The 21330-nt window shown below is 57.1% G+C and overlaps 1 protein-coding gene across 4 annotated transcripts in view; it reads right to left on the reverse strand.

Annotated features, from left to right (window-relative positions):
- Nucleotides 1–2800: 2800 nt before the first annotated feature.
- Nucleotides 2801–21330, reverse strand: part of ATP8B3 (ATPase phospholipid transporting 8B3) — a 30807-nt gene continuing 12277 nt past the window's right edge. For 2 of the 4 annotated variants that reach the window (XM_054538605.2, XM_063719261.1), the window contains 17 exons: nt 20947–21137; nt 20634–20842; nt 17701–17732; nt 17439–17607; nt 16796–16984; nt 16594–16706; nt 12683–12847; nt 12462–12573; nt 11445–11520; nt 10563–10662; nt 10034–10400; nt 9621–9844; nt 7855–7938; nt 6223–6462; nt 5914–6052; nt 5549–5676; nt 2801–3992 (listed from right to left, as the gene is read on the reverse strand). In XM_054538605.2, coding sequence (XP_054394580.2) covers nt 3393–3992; nt 5549–5676; nt 5914–6052; nt 6223–6462; nt 7855–7938; nt 9621–9844; nt 10034–10400; nt 10563–10662; nt 11445–11520; nt 12462–12573; nt 12683–12847; nt 16594–16706; nt 16796–16984; nt 17439–17607; nt 17701–17732; nt 20634–20842; nt 20947–21137 — 3138 coding nt within the window. In that variant the 3' untranslated portion in view covers nt 2801–3392. Of the gene's footprint in view, nt 3993–5548; nt 5677–5913; nt 6053–6222; nt 6463–7854; nt 7939–9620; nt 9845–10033; nt 10663–11444; nt 11521–12461; nt 12574–12682; nt 12848–16593; nt 16707–16795; nt 16985–17438; nt 17608–17700; nt 17733–20633; nt 20843–20946; nt 21138–21330 lie in introns of all 4 variants that reach the window. The other 2 variants (XM_054538606.2, XM_063719260.1) reach the window with 2 other exon arrangements.

Consider the following 21330-nt stretch of genomic DNA (forward strand, 5'->3'; position numbering starts at 1 on the left):
GAGCGTGATCGCGAGAGAGACTGCGGCAGAAAGGACCAGTGGCGTTTACAGATTTCTTATTTAAATTAGTCCTTTAGGAAAGAGAGGAAGAGAGAGAGAGAGAGCGAGAGCAAGAGAGAGAGAGAGAGAGGGAGAGAGAGAGAGGGAGAGAGAGAGAGGGAAAGGGAGAGAGAGAGGCAGAGGTATACCTTTCTGTTCTCTGGCTTGTTCTGTTTCTTGTTTTCTGGAGTCATGTCTTATAAGAGTATTTATTATTCTCTGTGTTCTGTGTTCAAATGTAATTTAAGAAAAAAAAAGAAGAAAAATGCAAAAAAAAAAAAGACAAAATGGAATTTGAGTTGGTGCATGACTAATGTACTCTTTCTTGACGCTAATTGTAATAAAGTGGTTGGGGTGGGGGCGGGGGGCATGGCCCGGTTCCATGTCGCATCTGTGTGTCTGGTGCCTGATCGGTGCTGTTCAGTGGTTTTTCGTTACTGTTTCTTTCCTCCTTTCTAAGGAACTGTGTCCAGCCGGGACAGGTGGACGGGGCCCCAGGTAGAGGGGGCGGGAGCAGAGCCTCAGTACCTGGGTCTCCTCCACCTCCCAGCCCCGAGATGCCACCTGCCTGCCCCAGCCAGGCGGGAGCCACCGAGTGCCCCCCCCCAGTTCCTGGTTCTTGGGGGTGCTCCGGTGTCATCGACATCTTAGACCACCCCAACCCCCCATCACCCGGTTGGTTTCACTTTAGCATGAACTCCCAAGTGTCTTGTTCAGAGGAGAGAGACAATCAGCCTATTCTTGTCTTGTCGCCCATGGTGGTGGGGGACGGGGGTGCGCCCCAACTTCCTGAGATCTGAAGGACCCTCCTGAGGGCCCCAACAGCAGGCACCAGCACCGTCCCCCCCGCCACCTCCACCCAGACAGCCTCGGCCTCCCTCCCTGGGCTGGGCATGAGTCCGCCTTTCTGTCCAGCCTGGGTGGCAGGCGGGTGTACACCTGCAGAGACCCTCCCTCCCAGCCCACTTTGGGAGCCTAGAGAACAGAGGACTCCCCAAAATCATCAAAGGGGGCTCTGGGACAATGTCCTCTGCCTCTGAGTCCTCTTGTGTCATGAGGCCATGTCCCTGAGCTGTCCCCAGATAGCCCCTGGAGGTGGAAAGGGGCACACATGTGCCGGCTTGGGAACAGAGGCTGGAGGAGAGGGCGGCAGTGGAGAGATAAGAGGGGCCGCTTTCGGGGACAGGCCCCAGTAGTGGGGGCGGGGTAGCTAAACGGGGTGCTTCTCATCCCATAAAGCAGAAAGCCCTGGTCTGGAGGGCTGGGCCTGGGGCTGAGGGCTCAGCCGACCTCAAATCTGAAATGATGCTGGGGGCCGGGATGCTCCTTGCACCAGCGGCAGCTTGGGCCATTTCACATTCTCTGCCCCAAGCAGTTTAAGCAAAATCAGGCCAGTAGACTCCTGGGGCTCCTCCTTGGGGCCCTGTCAGACCACGCAGGGGCTGGTTTTGGTGGAATGAGCTCAGCCGGGGGTGAAGGAAGAGCCAGGAGGCCCTGCGGCCTTGAGTGTTTTGAATAGACTGGAACTGAGGGCTGCTTTCAGGGGAGACACCACTTGGACCCTCCAAAGTCCCCTCCCCTCCAGGGACAGGGGAGAGAAGCCCTTTTCCACCTTCACCCTTGGGCGACAGGCTTAAAAGTTAAAAAAAAAAAAAAAAAAAAAAAAATCTCGTCATTGTTAACCATTGCTGTGCTGGGTTTGTTGATTTGTTTTTCTTCAATAAATTATTTTCTAGTCACTCACCTGGGCGTGTGTGTTGGCCGACGGGTCGGGCACAGATAGGGGGCGGGAATGGAACTCGCCCACCTCGAGGCCGGGGAGGGAGGACCGGAGTGCGGGGAAGACAGACTTTGCTTCCACCCAGCTCGCCCCTCTCTGCTCTGAGTCCCTGGGCCAGTGGCCTGCTCTGAGCCTCCACAATCCACACAACTCCACCACCCACACAACTCCACCACCCACAGGGAATAGTTAAGAATCAGAAAGAGGCCAGGCACGGTGGCTCATGCCTGTAATCCCAGCACTTTGGGAGGCCGAGGCAAGCAGATCACGAGGTCAGGAGATCGAGACCATCCTGGCTAACACGGTGAAACCCCATTTCTACTAAAAAATACAAAAAATTAGCCAGGTGTGGTGGCGGGCACCTGTAGTCCCAGCTACTCGGGAGGCTGAGGCAGGAGAATGCCGTGGACCCAGGAGGGGGAGCTTGCAGTGAGCCGAGATGGCGCCACTGCACTCCAGACTGGGTGACAGAGCGAGACTCCGTCTCAAAAAAAAAAAAAAAAAAAAAAAGAATCAGAAAGAAAAGCTTGGCTCCTTTGAAAGAAAAGCTTGGCACCTTTGAGTCAACCAAGCCCCAAGATGCAGACCTTGTCAGGACCTGCTTCTGTGACATCACTGCTCATTGCTTTCTGGAGTCTAAAGTGAATGGAGGTCCCAGTGAATGAAGGCCCCAGTGAATGAAGGTGTATTTGAATGGGAGAAACCAGGGCTTCCCGATAAAGGAAGAAGCTAGATGGTACCAGAACTGGAATTTATAAACTTTCTTGGGAGGGGCCAGCTGTCAGGCAGTGGGGGAGCCACAGCTTTTAATAAGCAACTTTTGAGAGCAATGAAGCTTTCCCCACATTATCTTACCCCGGTATGAAGAAAAGTTTTCCCTGCAAATACCTGGCTGGACCACTAGAGGTCAGTGCTTTGATTTTAAAAACCAGGAAGGAATATTCCATCACAAAAAAAGTGTAGGGAAAGAGTGAGCCTGAATTAGCGCTGGGGTCAGATGGACCCTCGTTTATTAGAAAAAGAAAAGCATGTGGAGTCTTGTCTTTAGAGGAAGGCCCCCTGCATGCTGGTTGACTTGCAGCAGAACTGGCTGGCGCTTCTTCTTCCCCAGGAAGGACATCTTCCTGAGACGCCAATGTGCCTCCTTTGGGCTCGAAGATGCCTCTTCATCAGATGGGTCTAGGGATTCAGATGCTATGTCACTGCTGACCCCGGTACCCTCCGCAGAGGGCAATGACTGCTCCTCTGGGGGCAAGGATGGCTGCTCCTCCCCGGGCACCAGCAGCCACTCCATGGATGATGATGACTGCTTCTCCGTGGACCAGGGCTCCATCTCCATAGGCTGCTCACTCGTGGACATGGACGATTCTTCCAGACTTGGTGGCAGAGTCTCCACCTGAGATTTGTGGGTCTTGTCTGGAAGTGGCGCCGTCCCTTCCTTGGGGGTGTGGGGTTCCTTTCGCCAGCTCTTCCAGAGCGGTGTGGAGGGCTTCAAAAATGCTGACTTCTCCGAGGAGTCTGGCTGGCTCTCCAACGTCAGCGGGCCTGAAAGCAATGACGGGCTCCCCAGAGGCTATGGCTGGCTCTCAGATGACGACGGCTGGCTTTCTCTGTGCAACGGTGGTTTCTCCTGAAGAGAATGTGACCTCTCCTTGGTCAACAGCAACTTCTCAGGAGAAGGTGGCCTCTGCTTGGGTGACAGTGACCTCTCCTGTGCCCTTGGCAATTGCTCTTGGAAAGACCCAGATAGCCTGTTGCTGCTGGTGAGCACATATTTGGGGAGGGCAGGTTGGTTTTCTGAATGAAGAGCGGATTGTCTATCCATAGAAAATAAGGAGCTAGGTGTAGGGGGGAGCTGTACTTCCTGGGAGGACACCTGCCCCTGTGACTGGCGCTTCTTCTTCCCCAGGAACGACATCTTCCTGAGATGCCAATGTGACTCCTTTGGGCTCGAAGATGCCTCTTCATCAGATGGGTTTAGGGATTCAGATGCTATGTCACTGCTGACCCCTGGTCCCCTCCGCAGAATTGTGCCCTGAGTGATGAGGTCTGCATATCCCTCATGGTGGGAGAAAGCATAGCTGGAACGCCGGGCACGAGACTCCCGGTGTACGTGAGGCAAGGGCTCCACGGTGAAAATGTCCTCGCTGGGGCCCTCCTCCACCTTCTCCTCCTGAAGAGCAAAGGGGAGAGCAGGGGAATCAGACTCCTATGCTTGGCTGATGGCTCTCAGGTCCCCCAAGTAGGAGAGGCAGGATTCAAAGCCCTTGGCCACTATTGATTGGCTACATTCTTCCCTACCCAAGTTGAGCCAATTAGAGTCCTCAACTCCCAGTGTTGAGTTCTAAGGAGGACTCTAGTCCTTTGCTTTTCAAGACCCACTAATGCCAATGCCTTGCCCTGGAAACTAACCCTGGATCAGCCAATCAGAGTTATTCCCTGGGACTTAACTCTGGACCACCCAATCAGAGTCCTTCCCTGGGACTTAACCCTGGCTCAGCCAATCAGAGTCCCTCCCCGACTCTGGACCAGCCACCAGGTGCCTTGGCTGCCCTTTGGTGGCAAATCCAGGAGAGGTGAGCCTGGGACAGCCAGGTGTCCAGCCTGTGCAGTAAAGGTGGCAGGAGCTGGGCAGGAAGAACAGAGGTGGCAGGGCAGGTACACCATTCCAGTCAATTCTGGGGCCCATCTCAGCTGCAACCTGCTTTTCCATGCATGTTTTGGTTACATGGGCTAATAAGTCCCCCTCCCTTCTTTTTTTTGAGGTGGGGTCTTGCTCTGTTGCCCAGGTAGGAGTGCAGTGGCAAAAATCATAGCTCACTGCAGCCTCAACCTCCCAGGCTCAAGCAAGCCACCTGCTTCGGCCTCTCAAAGTGCTGGGATTACAGGTGTGAGCCGCTGCGCCCGGCCTTGAGCACATGTCCTCAAGGTGCATCCACGCTGTGGCCTGGGTCAGAGCCTCACTGGTCCTCACGGCTCAGGCGTGTTTCATTGCACGGATGGAGCATGCCGTGTTCACCCACTGATCTGTCAACGGACTCTTATTTCTAAGTTCCTCCTTTTGCCTAAACCATTTCAAAGCTGTTTCCGTCATCTCAACCCCCAAGCCCTAGATCATTCACCGTAGAATCTGATGGTGTCAGCCAGGCACAGTGTGGCTCATGCCTGAAATCCCAACATGTTATGAGGCCAAGGCAGGAGGATTGCGTGAGCCCAGGAGTTTGAACCAGCCTGGGCACCATAATGAGACTCCATCTCTAGAAAATAACTACAAAACTAGCTGGGCGTGGTGGTGCATGCCCGTGGTCTCAGCTACTTGGAAGGCTGAGGTGGGAGGATCCTTTGAGCCCGGAAGGTCCAGGCTGCAGTGAGCCGAGATTGTGCCACTGCACTCCAGCCTGGGTGACAGCACAAGACCCTTCTCAAAAAGTAAAAATAAATAAATAAATAAAACCTTAAGAGCCCAATGGCATCAGCACTGGAATCCAGGGCGGCCTTTGGATGCTCTCTGCTGCTTTGTCGGGGGAGTGAGGTCTCCCTTCTTGGGAAATCGGGCCCCGGGGGCACTGGGCGTGTGTCCAGGGCTCCGCACCCACCCTTCCCCCCAGCCCAGTGTCTTGGAGGGCCAAGAGGGGCCGGGACACCTTGCAGTCCCTACGCCCTGCATGGCTCCCCAACCAGGGTCCAGGAATGTACCGGGTGAGGACCCCAGGCCCAGGCCCACCTCACCTTGGCACGTAGCTCCTTGAGGGCTGGGAAGATGACTCGGAGGGCCAGGACAGGGAAGGTGTTTATGGACACGCTCAGCAGGACCACCAGCAGGATGGAGGGAGAGGACACCACGTTGAGGTCGGCGTCTGGCGACAGGGCGGGGTCACAGCAGAGCCTGCTCGGAGCCTGCGCCGCCTTCCCTGCCCCCAGCTCCGAGGATGCCCCCAGGCTATGGAGCGCCTTGGTGCCTTTGTGCCTGGTCCATCAAGGAGCCCCTTCCCCAGGACACTTTGCTGGACGACTGTCATGAGCAACCTGCAACCTCTTCCATCGGGGCCCCCCTGCACCACGACCGCCCGTCCCACTTCCCCGTGGGGGCTCACACAGAAACGGGAAGGTCTTGGGGGATACTCTGAAGAGCCAGAAGCTCTGGGTGGCGGTAGTCATGATGGCGTAGAAACCAAGGCTGAGGAGGATGGTCGCCACACATAGGGCGGTCCAGTACTTGATGATAAGAATGACCTGGACAGGCAACGTGGGGTAAATCCGGGGCCTAATGGGGCTTGCACCAGGACACCAGCCCCTGGGGTCCAGGAATGGCACCTGGCAATGCCCCCAAAGCAGGGGTCCCCCGGGGAGAAGGCCTCCATAGGCCATGTCCAAGGCCCCAGGGAAATGAGGACCTTGCCCACCTCCATGGTGATGGACAGCAGGCAAGACAGGGCCACCACGACCGCAAAGGACTGGTGGTCGCTGAAGCTGGCGGGTCCCGCCGTGTCGCGGCTGATCCACAGCGTCATGAAGAAGTTGACCAGAGAAGTGGTCACGCCATGGGCGATGGCTTGGACGAAGACCCAGTAGTTGAAGAGCTCGTCCTTCTGCCCCGCCACGTACAGCTCCGGCTTCTCCAGGCTCTGCTCTGCGCTCACGTCCTTAGGGCAAGGGGAAGCTCTTGGGATTGGGTGGGGTGCGGGGGACCCCCAACAGAGATCAGGACCTCCTCGGGCAGGCCAGTAGGGTGGCCACTCTCTGTGTGTGGCTCTTTGAGTTTAAGTGAATTAAAATAAAGTAAGGCCAGGCACGGTGGCACACGCCTGTAATCTCAGCACTTTAGGAGGTGAAGGTGGGAGGATCGCTTAAGGCCAGGAGTTTGAGACCAGCCTGGACAACATAGTGAGACCCCCCCATCTCCAAAAAAACCTTTTAAAGTAGCTAGGTGTGGTGGTGCACACCTGTAACCCCATCTACTTGGGCGCTGAGGCAGGAGGATCATTTGAGCCCAGGAGTGGAGGCTGCAGTGAGCTGTGATCGCAACACTGCACTCCAGCCTGGGTGAGAGAATGGGACCTCGTCTACAGAATAAAATAAAATGAAATGGAAAGAGGTCTGGAGGTTGGTCACTTGGCCACACGAATGCACTAGGTGATGCTGAGCTGTGCGCATGAGTCTGGCTGAGACAGGGCAGTTTACGTGATTTGTATTCCACCACGGTTAAAGATACCAGCAAGGCCAGGTGCGGTGGCTCACGCCTGTAATCCCAGCACTTGGGGAGGCCGAGGTGGGAGGATCACCTGAGGTCAGGAGTTCAAGACCAGCCTGGCCAACATGGCGAAATCCCGTCTCTACTGAAAATAAAAAAATTAGCTGGGCGTGGTGGTGCACGCCTGTAATCCCAGCTACTCAGGAGGCTGAGGCAGGAGAATCGCTTGAACCCGGGAGGCAGAGGTTGCAGTGAGCTGAGATTATGCCACTGCACTACAGCCTGGGTGACAGAGCGAGACCCTGTCTCAAAAAAAAAAAAAAAAGATTCTAGCAAACATGAAATGAGATGTAAAATCCAGTCTCTGGGTCACACCAGCCGCAACACAATCGTTCCTCATTGGGCACGTGTGACTGCCGGCTTCTGTGCTGGATTGCATAGCTGTGGGACACTTCCATCATCTGGAACGTTCCATGTGACCCACCCTCCCAACCCCAGATCACGTAGCCAGGGCCTCTTGGAGCTGGGGGATGATAAACCTAGCAGAGTCATCTGCTCTGATCCCCTCTCCCCATTGCATGGATGGGTAGACAGAGGCACAGGGGCTCCAGCACAGGGTGGGTGTTCCCACACACAGGAGGAGCTGGATGGCCCCAGGATGAGCGTAGGCTCTGGTGGGAGAAGGTCAATGGCAGTGGGCAGGGAGAGGTACTGGACTGCACCCCCGAGCCCCACCCCATGGCCTGAAGTTCTCCCAGGCTCCCCCTCCCCGCCCCAAGGAGCGGAGGAGAGGAGGAGAGGCGAGCAGAGACCTGGAAGGAGGACCCAGCCTTGCCCTGCTCACCTGCTCAAAGAGCCCAATGTAGAGAACTGGCAGGGTGCTGTATAGGAGGTTGAAAAGAGCCAGGAACCATCCTTCGTACAGGGGCTGGGCCAGAGGAGAAGGGCAAGGAGAACAAGTCAGCCTCCAGGCGCCCAAGAAGCCTGCCAAGTGGGCACCCAGGGAGGGTTCTGGGTGAGGTAGAAAGTCGAGTTACACTCAAGGGTGGGGCTGGGACTGGGGTGGAATGAAGTGTGGCCTGATAAAGACAGCAAGATAAAGGGAGGGAGGAAAAAGCATGATCAAATTCCCTCATAATGGCACCTCTGAGTTTTTGTTTTAATTGGATGGCATCAAAAAAGGATATAGGCCGGGCGCGGTGGCTCACGCCTGTAATCCCAGCACTGTGGAAGGCCGAGGCGGGCAGATCACTTGAGGCCAGGAGTTCAAGACCAGCCTGGCCAACATGGTGAAACCCCGTCTCTACTAAAAATATAAAAATTAGCTAGGCGTTGTGGCAGGCACCTGTAATCCCAGCTACTTGGGAGGCTGAGACAGGAGAATCGCTTGAACCCAGGAGACGGAGGTTGCAGTGAGCCGAGATCACACCATTGCACTCCAGCCAGGGCAACAAGTGTGAAACTGTCTTAAAAAAAAAAAAAAAAAGGCTGGGTGCAATTGCTCATGCCTGTAATCCCAGCACTTTGGGAGGCTGAGGTGGGCAGATCACGAGGTCAGGAGTTCGAGACCAGCCTGGCCAACATGGCAAAACCCTGTCTCTACTAAAAATACAAAAATTAGCCAGGCGTGGTGGCAGGTGCCTGTAATCTCAGCCACTAGAGGGGCTGAGGCAGGAGGATCGCTTGAACCCGGGAGACAGAGGTTGCAGTGAGCCGAGATCGTGCCACTGCAAGACAGCCTGGGCAACAAAGCGAGACTCTGTCTCAAAAAATAATAAAAATAAAACAGAAACCAATATATACTTACTAAGGGGTTTCTGCAAAGTTCCCTCTCAAATGCCCAGGTATTAGTGACGGGAGCTCATTCCTTCTCCAAGGCACGTGATTCCCAGCAGTTTCCCTACACGCAGGGAATAGCACTGCCCTGGGGCTCCTCCAGTCCTTGTCAGGATACCGCTCAGAGTCTTGAACAGAGCCCCAGCTCCCACAATCGGATCTTCTCTGGGGTTCAAGGTCTTGTTCGCTCAACTCTCCCCAGAAGAGGAGGTCCATGTGCAGTGCCTGCCCTTGCTTGAAAGCTCTGAGTGTGCCAGGCATGGTGGCTCACGCTGTAATCCCAGCACTTTGGGAGGCCGAAATGGGCAGGTCACCTCAGGTCAGGAGTTCGAGACCAGCCTGGCCAACATGGTGAAATCCCGTCTCTACTAAAAATACAAAAATTAGCTAGGTGTGGTGGTACACGCCTGTAATCCCAGCTACTTGGGAGATGGAGGCAAGAGAATCACTTGAACCTGGGAGGCGGAGGCTGCAGTGAGCCGAGATCGTGCCATTGCACTCCAGCCTGAGTGACAGAGTGAGACTCTGTCTCAAAACAAAACAAAACAAATATCCTGGAAGGTCTTGGGCACAGAGCTAGGCAGGGACCATCACCTCCCTTCACCTGGACTCTAGGCCTCTACTAAGGCAGCCTTGCCATGTGGCCTCAGGCAAGCCCTGTCCACCGAGGATCCCAGGGTTCTCAGTGCATCCAGGGCTGCTCCTGGCAGCTATGGGAGGGGCACGGCATTCCCAGAGGCCCTGGTCATGGGGCAGCCAGGGTGGGGGATGCACCTGGCCGGTGAAGCCGTTGTAGCAGGCGAACCAGACCTGCACCATCATGCTGGCCATGGTCTTGTAGAAGAAGTAGCGCAGGAACTTGCAGATCCGCACGTAGGACCAGCGGCCGTGCACCAGCAGGAGGCGCTGCAGGAAGCAGAACTGGCCGAGCACGAAGTCGCTGTTCTGAACTGCCTGCATGCCCTTCCGGCCCGCCAGCCCCACGCCCACGTCCGCGGCTGCAGGGCACAAGCAGCTGGTCAGCCCCCCGCACGCCCCCAGTCCCGCCCGCCCCCCCCAGGCCCCCGCACCGTTCTGCCCCTTATCAGCCCCCCCCACCTGCTTCAGGTCCCCCCAGTCCCACCGTCGCCTCCATCAGCCGCCCCCTACTCGTCCCAGGCACCCCCAGCCCCGCCGCCGCCACCCACTCTTGATCATGTTGATGTCGTTGGCGCCGTCCCCGATGGCCAGGGTCACCACCTGGTGGTACTTCTTGACCAGGGCCACGATCAGGGCCTTCTGCTTGGGCGTCACGCGGCAGCAGATGACTGCCTGGCACTTGGACGCCAGGTCCACGAAGGCGCGCTCCTGCAGCATCTCGGAGCTACGGTGGGCTCTGGAGTCCTGGGCGGGCGGCGCGGCCAGCGGGAGCCCGAACCTCCGGCACAGCAGGGACAGGCGGCTGGCGTAGAGGAAATCCCTCCTGGACTGGCTGGGCTCCTGCCACGCCTCGTCCATGTTCACGTTCTGCACCAGGGCGCGCGGCTCCTTCCGCAGGGACACCAGCAGCTTGTCCTGGCCGGCGGGGAGGGGGCTGTGCCAGGCGCCGTGGCCTCCAGTCCAGACTGGACCCTGCCCGGCCCTCGGCCTCGCCAGCAGTCCCCACCCCGAGCCCGCTGCCCCTCCAGGCCCCTCCCTGGCGCCGGGACCCCGCCGTCCACCCTGAGCGACACTGACCAGGAAGTCTCCGTTAATGACCAAGGCCAGCTTGACCTGCGACAGGGACTTCTTGGTTAGAAGGTTGTTACTGTTTCCCCAGTAGGTCTCGAGGATGCGGCTGCGGGGCGCAGGGATCAGCGGGGCAGGGGAGGGGGCGGGCTTCTCCCCACTTCCCTGGGGGCTCCACTGCCCCTCCCACCCCTTCCACTGCCCACTCCCCCACCCCTGCCCCTCCCCCTTCCCTCTCTCCTCCCCTCTGCCTCGTCTCTCCTCCCCTCTGCCTCGTCTCTCCTCCCCTCTGTCTCCTCTCTCCTCCCCTCTGTCTCCTCTCTCCTCCCCTCTGCCTCCTCTCTCCTCCCCTCTGCCTCCTCTCTCCTCCCCTCTGCCTCCACTGCCCACTCCCCCACCCATGCCCTTCCCCCTCCCTTCCTTCTCCCCTCCCCCTCCACTGCCCACTCCCCCCCGCTGCTCCCCCTCCCCTTCCTTCCCCTCCCCTTCCCTCCTCCCCTCCGCTTTCCCTCCCCTCCCTCTCCCCTCCCCCTTCCTCCACTGCCCCTCCCCTCCTCCCCACTGCCCCTCATCCTTCCCCTCCACTGCCCACTCCCTCACCCCTGCACCTCCCCCTCCCCTCCCTTCCCTCTCCCCTCCCCTCCCTTCCCTCTCCCCTCCCCTCTCCCTCCTCTGCTCCTCCCCCTCTCCCTCCACTGCCCCTCCCCCTTCCCTCCAACGCTCCCTCCACTGCCCACTGCCCCACTCCTCCCTCCTACCCTTCTCTCCCCTCTCAATCCCCCCCTTCCCACTGTGCCTTGGGCTCCCTGTCCAGTGAGACACGCACCTGGGTGCCCCTTGTCCTCACCTCCCCACTCCCCTTGCTCACCCCCCCAACTCCCCGCTTCTTACCTAATCTCCTTCTCCTCCAGAATGAGCGTATTCTCTGACAGCAGCTCGCAGGCGAAGCCGACGTTCACAGCCGTCTCTGCGAACCAGACCAGCTCAGCACCTCTGCGACCCGCCCTGCACTGGCTGCCGGGGGGCCACGCCCACTCTGCGCGGTGAATCCTGGCCCGACCAATGGCAGCCACATGCCCCACCCCCTGGCCATGGTGATTGGTTCAGAGAAGGGCTTGTAACCTAGGCTCGCCAATGAGAGCCAGCCCTGAGATTTTGGCTGCAGTTCTGGCTGGGACTGGGCTGCCCGGAGATGTGTCTGAGGCCAGGATCATCAGGCACATGTGCCTAGGATCCACAGTGCCTTCAGGAACCCACAAAATGTCTTAATATCTTTTTAAATCAGAAGGGAAATAATTGAATATGTTTCCCTGGGCTGGCTCCTGGCCAACAGAGGGCACCCTGAAAATCACTTTTTTTTTTTTTTGGCAAGGGCTCACTCTGTCACCCAGGCTGGAGGGCAGTGGCACAATCACGGCTCACTGCAGCCTCAACCTCCTGGGCATAAGCGAGCCTCCTGCCTCAGTCTCTGGAGTAGCTGAGACCACAGGCATGTGCCACTGCGCTCCTCTGAGAGTTGCAGCCTTTTTCATTTTTTATTTTATTTTATTTATTTATTTTTTTTGAGACAGAATCTCGCTCTGGCTCCCAGGCTGGAGTGCAATGGCGCGATCTTGGCTCACTGCAACCTCCGCCTCCCAGGTTCAAGTGATTCTCCTGCCTCAGCCTCCTGAGTAGCTGGGATTACAGATGCACACCACCACACCCGGCCAGGCCCATTTTTGTGTTTTTAGTAGAGACGGGGTTCGACCATGTTGGCCCTGCTGGTCTCGAACTTCTGACTTCAAGTGATCCACCCGCCTCGGCCTCCCAAAGTGCTGGGATGACAGGCGTGAGCCTTCAAACTTCGGGGAAGTTTGAAGATCCATGCTGCGGGGGCTCAGCCACCCGGAGCCGCCCGGGACTCACCCTGCTTGTCCCCGGTGAGCACCCATATTTTGATGTTGCTCTTCTTGAGACATTTGATGGTTTCAGGGACGCCGTCCTGGAGTCTGTCCTCGATGGCTGTGGCTCCCAGCAGCTGGTGGGGGAGCGGGGCAGGGCGGGGAAGATGCTGAGCAGCCGCCCAGCTCCCTGGCAGGGCCAGGAGAGTCCCAGGGCCCCCTTGGGTGCCCCCGCTGCCCACCCACCTTGAGGTTCTGCTCCATCTCGTTGTACACCTGTTGCAGGGCCTGCGCCCGGTTCTGCAGCAGGAGGCTGGCCTCCTGGTGGCGCTGCTGCCAGTCCTCGTAAATGTCCTCAGCCACCTCCCTGTAGGCCAGGCACAGTGTCCGCAGGGTCTCCTGGGCAAAGGCCTGGGGGCCGGGCAGGTGGAAGCTGTCACCATCCCGAAGCCAACATCCGTGGCTCAGCCCTCCCCAACCCCCTGCCGGGCTCCGGAGCCTGGGCCCCCCAACCACAAGCCTGTTGCCTCCCCAGCCAACAGCAGCCAGAAGGGGTTCAGAAAACTGGTCTGAGGCCGCGTGCGGTGACTCACGCCTGTAATCCCAGCACTTTGGGAAGCTGAGGCAGGAGGATCATTTGAGGCCAGGAGTTCGAGACCAGGCTGGCCAACATGGTGAAACCCTGTCTCTACTAAAAATACAAAGATTAGCCAGGCTTGGTGGTGGGCACCTGTAGTCCCAGCTACTTGAGAGGCTGAGGCAGGAGAATTGCTTGAACCCGGGAGGTGGAGGTTGCAGTGAGCCAAGATCATACCACTGCACTCCAGCCTGGGCAACAAAGTGAGACTCCACCTCAAAAAAAAAAAAAGAAAAAACAATAGAAAGAAAGTGGGGAAGAGGGCTGGGCACAGTGGCTCACGCCTGTAATCCCAGCACTTTGGGAGGCCGAGGCAGGCGGATCACTTGAGGCCAGGAGTTTGAGACCGGCTTGACCAACATGGTGAAACCGCGTCTCTACTCAAAACACATAAAAAATTAGCCAGGTGTGGTGGCACACGCCTGGAATCCCAGCTACTCAGGAGGCTGAGGTGGGAGGATCCCTCGAACCTGGGAGCCCGAGGTTGCAGTGAGCTGAGATCGCCCCATTGCACTCCAGCCTGAGTATCAGAGCAAGACTCCTTTTCAAAAAAAAAGAAAAAGAAAAGAAAACTGAGCCGCCCCTGCTGCCCACCTGCTCTGTCTCAGACACCCGCTCCCACCCCCAGACTCTCAGCTCTCTTTTGCCTCCAGACCTTCTTGGAGGACTGTTTCCCTGCCAGGAACACCTTCCCTATGCTTTGCACAGCAAATTTTTTTTTTTTTTTCTTCGGGGCTGGGGGACAGGGTCTCACTTTGTCACCCAGGCTGGAGTGCAGTGGCTCGATCATAGCTCACTGCAGTCTCGAACTCCTGAGCTCAAGCGATTCTCCTGTTTCTACCTTCCAAATAGCTGGGATCGTAGGCGCATGCCATCACACCCGGCTAATTTCTTTGTATATATACATTTTTTAAATAGAGGTGGTTTCACCACATTGCCTGGGCTGGTCTCGAACTCCAGAGTTCAAGCAAGATGCAAACCTGAGCCTCAAAACGCTGAGATTACAGGCAGAAGCCACCACGCCTGGCCTGCATGGCGAATTCTGACTATCGCTCAAGACCTTCTATGCAGTCCACCCACCCGGTGCCTTCCTCAGCCAGGGCTCCCCCAGTCCCAGGCCCCTCCCTCTGACCCCTCAACTTTGGGATCTCTGAGCCCCTTCCTTGGGCCCCTCATTTCTCAAGGGCTGGACCCAGGGTTGGGGCCTCTAGGGGCTGGGAGGAAACTGGGCAGGCCCAGAGAGCAGGCACCCCAAGGGTGGCCTGAGGGTCAGGGGGTCCCCAAGGAAGGTGCCCTTACAGCTTCAGACCCTGCCCCCAGCTTTCTGCTCCAAGGGGTGGCCTTAGGTCTCAAATTTGTTTATATTTATTTATTTATTTATTTATTTATTTTATTTATTTATTTTTTTTGAGATGGAGTCTCACTCTGTTGCCCAGGCTGGAGTGCAGTGGCGTGATCTCGGCTCACTGCAATCTCTGCCTCCCGGGTTCAAGCGATTCTCCTGCCTCAGCCTCCTGAGTGGCTGGGACTACAGGCCTGCACCACCACACGTGGCTAATTTTTTTGTATTTTTAGTAGAGATGGGGTTTCACCAGGTTGGTCAGGCTGGCCTCGAACTCCTGACCTCAAATGATCTGCCCGCCTCCCAAAGCACTGGGATTACAGGCGTGAGCCATCGTGACAGCCTGTTTATTTAGAGACAGGGTTCTCGCCCTGTCGCCCAGGCTGGAGTGCAGTGGTACGATCACAGCTTGCTGTAGCCTCCACCTCCTGGGCTCAAGCGATCCTTCTCCCTCAGGTTCCCAAAGTGCTGGGACCACAGGCGCGCGCCACCATGTCTGATTTCACTTTTGTTGTTGATTGGGCATGGGTCCGAGAGTTTGGGCTTGACACAGCAGAGGAGCTTCACGGACAACGGCAGCCTCCGACAGGCCTTGACACTTCTTTGGGCCTCAATTTACCCATCCATTCCCTGGGGTGGCTGAGCTAAGCTGACCTGCTGAGCTCCTGGGCCCTAGGTCATTATTGTGACTGCACTTCCAGTTCAGAGTCCCCCCACATCCTGGCAGAGCAGGGGACCCAGGACATCTTCCCACACACACCCCGCTGCCCTGTGCTCCATGCTACTGGGGCCCCAGCAGAACCTGTGAGGAGCCCCCAAGCTGGACACGGAATCCTTTGGCCCTGTAGGGTCAGGGCTGGACCAGGAGGACGCAGCCTGGGGTGATGACAGCCCCATGTTGGCCGGGGGAGGGGGTGGCAGGAAAGGCCCCCTGTGTGGGGAGCTTGTGGCTGAGTCATGAGGACACCAAAAGCTTCTGAATGACAAAGGTGCAGGGAAGACCCTCTGAGCAGAGGGAACAGCGTGTGTAAAGGTCCCAAGGCATCACCTGAGCATGGGGAAGTCACAAGCCAGAAAGCGGGGTCCTGGGGAGTCCCTTGGTGAGGCCAAAGAGAGACCAAGCTGGAGAGGTCAGAAGGGGACAGAAAAAGCCTCAAATCCTGGGCTGAGGAGTTTGGGCTTCGCCCACAGAGTGGAAAGCTTTGGAGCAGACAGAGCTGAGTGTGTCCTGGCAGCTGGGCCAGCTCAACCACACGGTGGTCTTGTGCAAATTAGAAAAATACACCCTCAGCTGGGCGTGGTGGCTCACACCTGTAATCCCAGCACTTTGAGAGGCCGAAGTGGGCGGATCACCTGAGGTCAGGAGTTGGAGACCAGCCTGACAACATGGTGAAACCCCATCTCTACTAAAAATACAAAATTAGCCAGGCGTAGTGGCGGGCGCCTGTAGTCTCAGCTACTCGAAAGGCTGAGGCAGGAGGATAGCTTGAGCCTGGGAGGTGGAGGTTGCAGTGAGCCAAGATTGCGCCATTGCCCTCCAGCCTGGGCAACAGCGCAAGACTCCCTCTCAAAAAAGAAAAGGAAGGCTGGGCGTGATGGCTCAAGCCTGTAATCCCAGCACTTTGGGAGGCCAAGGGGGGCAGATCACCTGAGGTCAGGAGTTCAAGACCAGCCTGGCCCACATGGCAAAAACCCATCTCTACTAAAAATATTTAAATTAGCTGGGTACACTGGCGTGTGCCTGTAATTCCAGCTCCTCGGGAGGCTGAGGCAGGAGAATCACTTGAACCCAGGAGGCGGCGGTTGCAGTGAGCCAAGACCATGCCACTGCACTCCAGCCTGGGCAACAGAGCAAGACTCTGTCTCAAAAAACAGAACAGAACAGAACAGAAAAGAACAAGAACAAGAACAAGAACAAGAACAAGACACTCTCTCTCTGGGGGGCTACACTTTGGAGTTCAGCTGCCTCCCAGCCTGTGTGTGTATGTGTTGTGTGTTGCCGGGGGAGGGTGTTTTGTACAGTGCACAACCTACCTAACTGTACATAGCCATCCCAGGTACCTGCAGCCATCCATTTCTCTCTACAGTCTCCTCCCCTGCCTCCTCCTCCTCCTGTCCCTACACACACATACACACACACACACACACAAGCCAGCCTTCCTCCCTGCAGGGACTCACAGCCAAGGCCTCCTCTGTGGCAAATTCCGTTGCCCCTCTCTTGTGCAAGCGTTCGAAGATGACCGTGTCGGCGCCCTTGGTGTACAGGCAGATGGTGCCCTCTGGCTTTCGGACTGTGGGGGAACAGGCCCTGCTGCCCACAGAGGCTCCCCGTCTGCCCGCCCTGCCTCGGGGGGCCCAGGGCTTGGGCGGCGGGGCTCACCCAGCACCGACATCCGTTTGCGTGTGCTGTTGAAGTCCATTATGGCCAGGACCTGGTAGACCCGCTCCTCCCCCAGCTCCACGATCGTGATGGTGTCCTGAGTGCGGGACAGGAACACGTAGCCGAAGTTCCGGGCCGCGGTGACCAGCGCCCCCTCGTCGGGGGAGGCCGCCTGATACAACAGCTGGTCTGGTGGGGAGGGGAGCCGTTTTGGGGTCACATGGTGGAGCCCATCTCCATCTCCACAGTGCAGGGAGGAGATTGGTATCGCCTGGGCTACACCTTTGTTGATGGTGGCCGGGGACCCCCGCCTGTACAACTTCTCAGCCCAATGCATGGAGGTGAGCACTTGAGTCTAGACGACCTTCCCGCTCAACAACAGATCCTCGGGCTCCAACCGCGGGCCTGGACATCCTTTAGCCCTGATGATGACACATCCGCCCTCCCGCCACGATACTGGGCAACACTGTCTGGGCTCCAGGCCCGGACGCCCTCGAGGTGGGGCTGGGGTCACCGGCCTCAGCGCCCCCTAAGCCAGGTGAAAGGAGCCCTGGAAGATGGGCTGGGTGAGCTGTGGGGCTGGGGACACTGCCGTGCCCCGGGGGCTGAGCGGCCTCAGAGATGGGGAGGTGGGTGGGTGCACCTGGGCACTCACGGTGGCTGTCCCGCACCATCACCGTGTGGCAGATGGCCAGCAGGCGCCAGAACTCCCGCACGGCCTCGTCCCTGTTGCTCTGCACGAGGTGCAGCAGGGCCGCGTTGTGGAAGAGCAGCTTCCCGTCGGCGAACTTGTTCCAGAGGTAGGGGTTCTCCTGGGGGTGGCGGGGGCATGGCCGGCTGTGGGCGGGCCACTCCCCGTGCCCCATCCCCCTCACCGTCCGGCGCTGCAGGGCAGGCAGGCTCACCTTAGGTCGGGTCGTGGCCTCCAAATCTGGCCCTGGGGAAGACACAGCTTCATGCTTCAGCTCCCATAGTCCCCCCATTCAGGATCCCACAGCCCCTGACCCCTAGTCTCAGACTTCCAGGGGCCACCGGATGCAGCCACACAAGCCAGGCCTGCGGCCCTGGAACCGACACCCTGAGCAATCTTGGGGCGAAAGCTGACCTCAGTTTCCACCATCTGCAGAAAGCAGGGAAGAGGGGAGCACGCCCGTCCTGTCTCCCAGTGATCCCAAAAGGACAGCCTGGAGCGGGTTGCGGCCCCGTCCCATCTCCCAGGGACCCCAAAAGGACAGCCTGGAGCGGGATGCGGCCCCGTCCCGTCTCCCAGGGACCCCAAAAGGACAGCCTGGAGCGGGTTGCGGCCCCGTCCCGTCTCCCAGGGACCCCAAAAGGACAGCCTGGAGCGGGTTGCGGCCCCGTCCGTGGGACACATTTTGTTTCCTCCTCCTGGGGTGAGTTTTTGTTCTTTTTTATTATTTTTTTTTTAATTTTTGAGACAGAGTCCTGCTCTGTCGCCCAGGCTGGAGTGCAGTGGCACAAGCTCAGCTCTCTGCAACCTCAGCCTCCTGGGTTCAAGCGATTCTCCTGTCTCAGCCTCCCGAGTAGCTGGGATTACAGACTCATGTCACCACGCCCAGCTCATTTTTGTATTTTTAGTAGAGATGGGGTTTCACCATGTTGGCCAGGCTGGTCTCAAAGTCCTGACCTCAGGTGATCCACCCGCCTCGGCCTCCCAAAGTGCTGGGATTACAGGCTTAGCCACCGCATCCGGCCACTTTTTATTCTTTATTGTTCTTAGAGATGGGGTCCTACTCTGTGGCCCAGCCTGGAGTGCAGTGGTGCGATCACAGCTCACTGCAGCCTCAACCTCCCGGGCTCAAGCCATCTTCCCTCTTCAGCCTTCCAAGTTGCTGGGGCAACAGGTGCATGCCACCCCTTTTTGGTGTCTTTTTTTTTTTTTTTTTGAGATGGAGTCTCTATCACCCAGGCTGCTGGAGTACAGTGGCATGACCTTGGCTCACTGCAAACTCCACCTCTGGGTGCAAGCAGTTCTCCTGCCTCAGCCTGCAGAGTAGCTGGGACTACAGGTGCGCACCACCATACCCAGCTAATTTTTGTATTTTTAGTAGAAACGGGGTTTCGCCATGTTGGCCAGGCTGCTCTCGAACTCCTGACCTCAAGTGATCCACCCGCCTCAACCTCGGGCCCATTTTTCTATAGCTGAACTTGAACCATTTCTTGGGGACTTCTCGCTACATTAAATTATGACCCAGTCCAAACCACGTGCCCTGGTTATAAATTAGACCGAGGGCTGTCAAACTACACCCCACCACATCATCAATTTTCATACAGCCTGCGAGCTAAAAACTGTTTTTGGATTTTTAAATGGTCAGGAAAAAAAATGACTAGAAGAATACCATTTTGTGGCTGGGCGCGGTGGCTCACGCCTGTAATCCCAGCACTTTGGGAGGCTGACACAGGCAGATCACAAGGTCAGGAGATCGAGACCATCCTGGCTAACACGGTGAAACCCCGTCTCTACTAAAAATACAAAAAAATTAGCCAGGCATGGTGGCAGGCACCTGCAGTCCCAGCTACTAAGGAGGCTGAGGCAGGAGAATGGTGTGAACCCAGGAGGCGGAGCTTGCAGTGAGCCGAGATCATGCCACTGGACTCCAGCCTGGGGGACAGGGCAAGACTCTGTCTCAAAAAAAAAAAAAAAACTATTTTATTTTGTGATCTGGGAAATACTCAGCAATTCGAATTTCAGCATCCACAAATAAAGGCTTGTGAAAGTCAAAAGAAGAGTAGTGGCCGGGTGTGGTGGCTCACATCTGTAATTCCAGTGCTTTGGGAAGCGGAGGCAGGCGGATCGCTTAAGCCCAGGAGTTCAAGACCAGCCTGGGCAACATAGGGATACCCTGTCTTGACAAAAAATACAAAAATAAGCTGGGTATGGTGGCACGCTCCTGTAGTCCTGGCTACTCGGGAAGCTGAAGAGGGGAGGATTGTTTGAGCCCAGGAATTCGAGGCTGCAATAAGCTATGACTGCACACTGCACTCCAGCCTGGGCGGCAGAGCAAGACCCCATCTCAAAAAAAAAAAATACTGTTTATAAGTTTGGCTAGATGTGGTGGCTCATGCCTGAAATGCCAGTATTTTGGAGGCTGAAGCAGGCGGATCACCTGACGTCAAGTGTTCAAGACCACTCTGGGCAACATGGTGAAACCCCGTCTCTACTGAAAAAAAATACAAAAATTAGCCAGGCGGGGTGGCACGCAATTGTAATCCCAGGTACTTGGGAGGCTGAGGCAGGAGAATCAACCCGGGAGGCGGAGGTTTCAGTGAGCCGAGATCACACCACTGCACTCCAGCCTGGGCAACGAGAGCAAAACTCCGTCTCAAAGAGAAAAAAAAAAAAGTCGGCCAGGTGTGGTGGCTCATGCCTGTAATCCCAGCACTTTGGGAGGCCAAGGCAGGTGGATCGCCTGAGGCCAGGAGTTCGAGACCAGCCTGGCCAACATGGTGAAACCGCATCTCTACTAAAAATACAAAAAAATTAGCTGGGTGTGGTGGCAGGTGCCTGTAATCCCAGCCACTCGGGAGGCTGAGCCAGGAGAATCGCTCGAACCTGGGAGGTGGAGATTGCAGTGAGCCAAGATTGCGCCACTACATTCCTGCCTGGGTAGACAGAGTGAGACTCTGACTCAAAAAAAAAAAAAAAAAAAGTCTGCTGACCCCCTCCAAAGGAAACCAGGCCATCTGGCTACGGTTCCCTGGTTCAGATTCGGGCGGGAGTGCTGGGCATGGGGCCAGACGTGGCTCTGGTCCTCGGGTACCCTGAGCCCCTTGAAGATCGAGGACCCAGCCTGGAGCTCAGGTCTCGGGGCCGCACCGTAGACACGGCCGTTGATGCAGCACTTGTTGAAGGTCAAGATGTTCTGCGTGAGCGTGCCCGTCTTGTCTGAGAAGATGTACTCCACCTGTCCCAGGTGGTCGCTGAGGCTGGTGCTGCGGGCCTTGGCGGGCACGTCCTGCGGCTGGTAGTACATCTGCACGTCCCAGTCGATGAAGATGCTGTTCCCCAGGTAGATGAACTCGGACCTGCAGAGGCACTCGGGGTCACGGTCAGCCCCGCCTGCTGTGTGCCATCCCCCATGCCTCCCCGTTCCGCATTTGCACCAGGGACGCGGTCAGCGGGGACTCACAGGATGAACATGGACATCGGGATGGTGACGCTGAGCAGGATGAGGAAGCCCCAGAAGATGAAGAAGGACTCTGCGGCCACGCTGCTCCCGTGCACCCCCGAGACGTAGTAGTGGTAGTCTTTGAATTCTTTGACCGAGAAACCGAAGCTGAAGGCCAACACCAGGCAGACAAGCACCACGGAGATGAAGATCTGGAAGGCGGACGCGACAAGATGGGTGAGGGGGGCGGGGGTCCCCCACTCTGCCATGAGGATGGGGTAAACACAAAGATAAGGCTGGGGCTGGGCATGGTGGCTCACGCCTGTAATCTCAGCACTTCGGGAGGCCTTAGCAGGCAGATAGCTTGAGGTCAGGAGTTCAAGACCAGCCTGGGCGACAAAGTGA

The sequence above is a fragment of the Pongo abelii genome, chromosome 20, assembly GCF_028885655.2.
Source record: "Pongo abelii isolate AG06213 chromosome 20, NHGRI_mPonAbe1-v2.0_pri, whole genome shotgun sequence".
Classification (NCBI taxonomy): Eukaryota; Metazoa; Chordata; class Mammalia; order Primates; family Hominidae; genus Pongo; species Pongo abelii.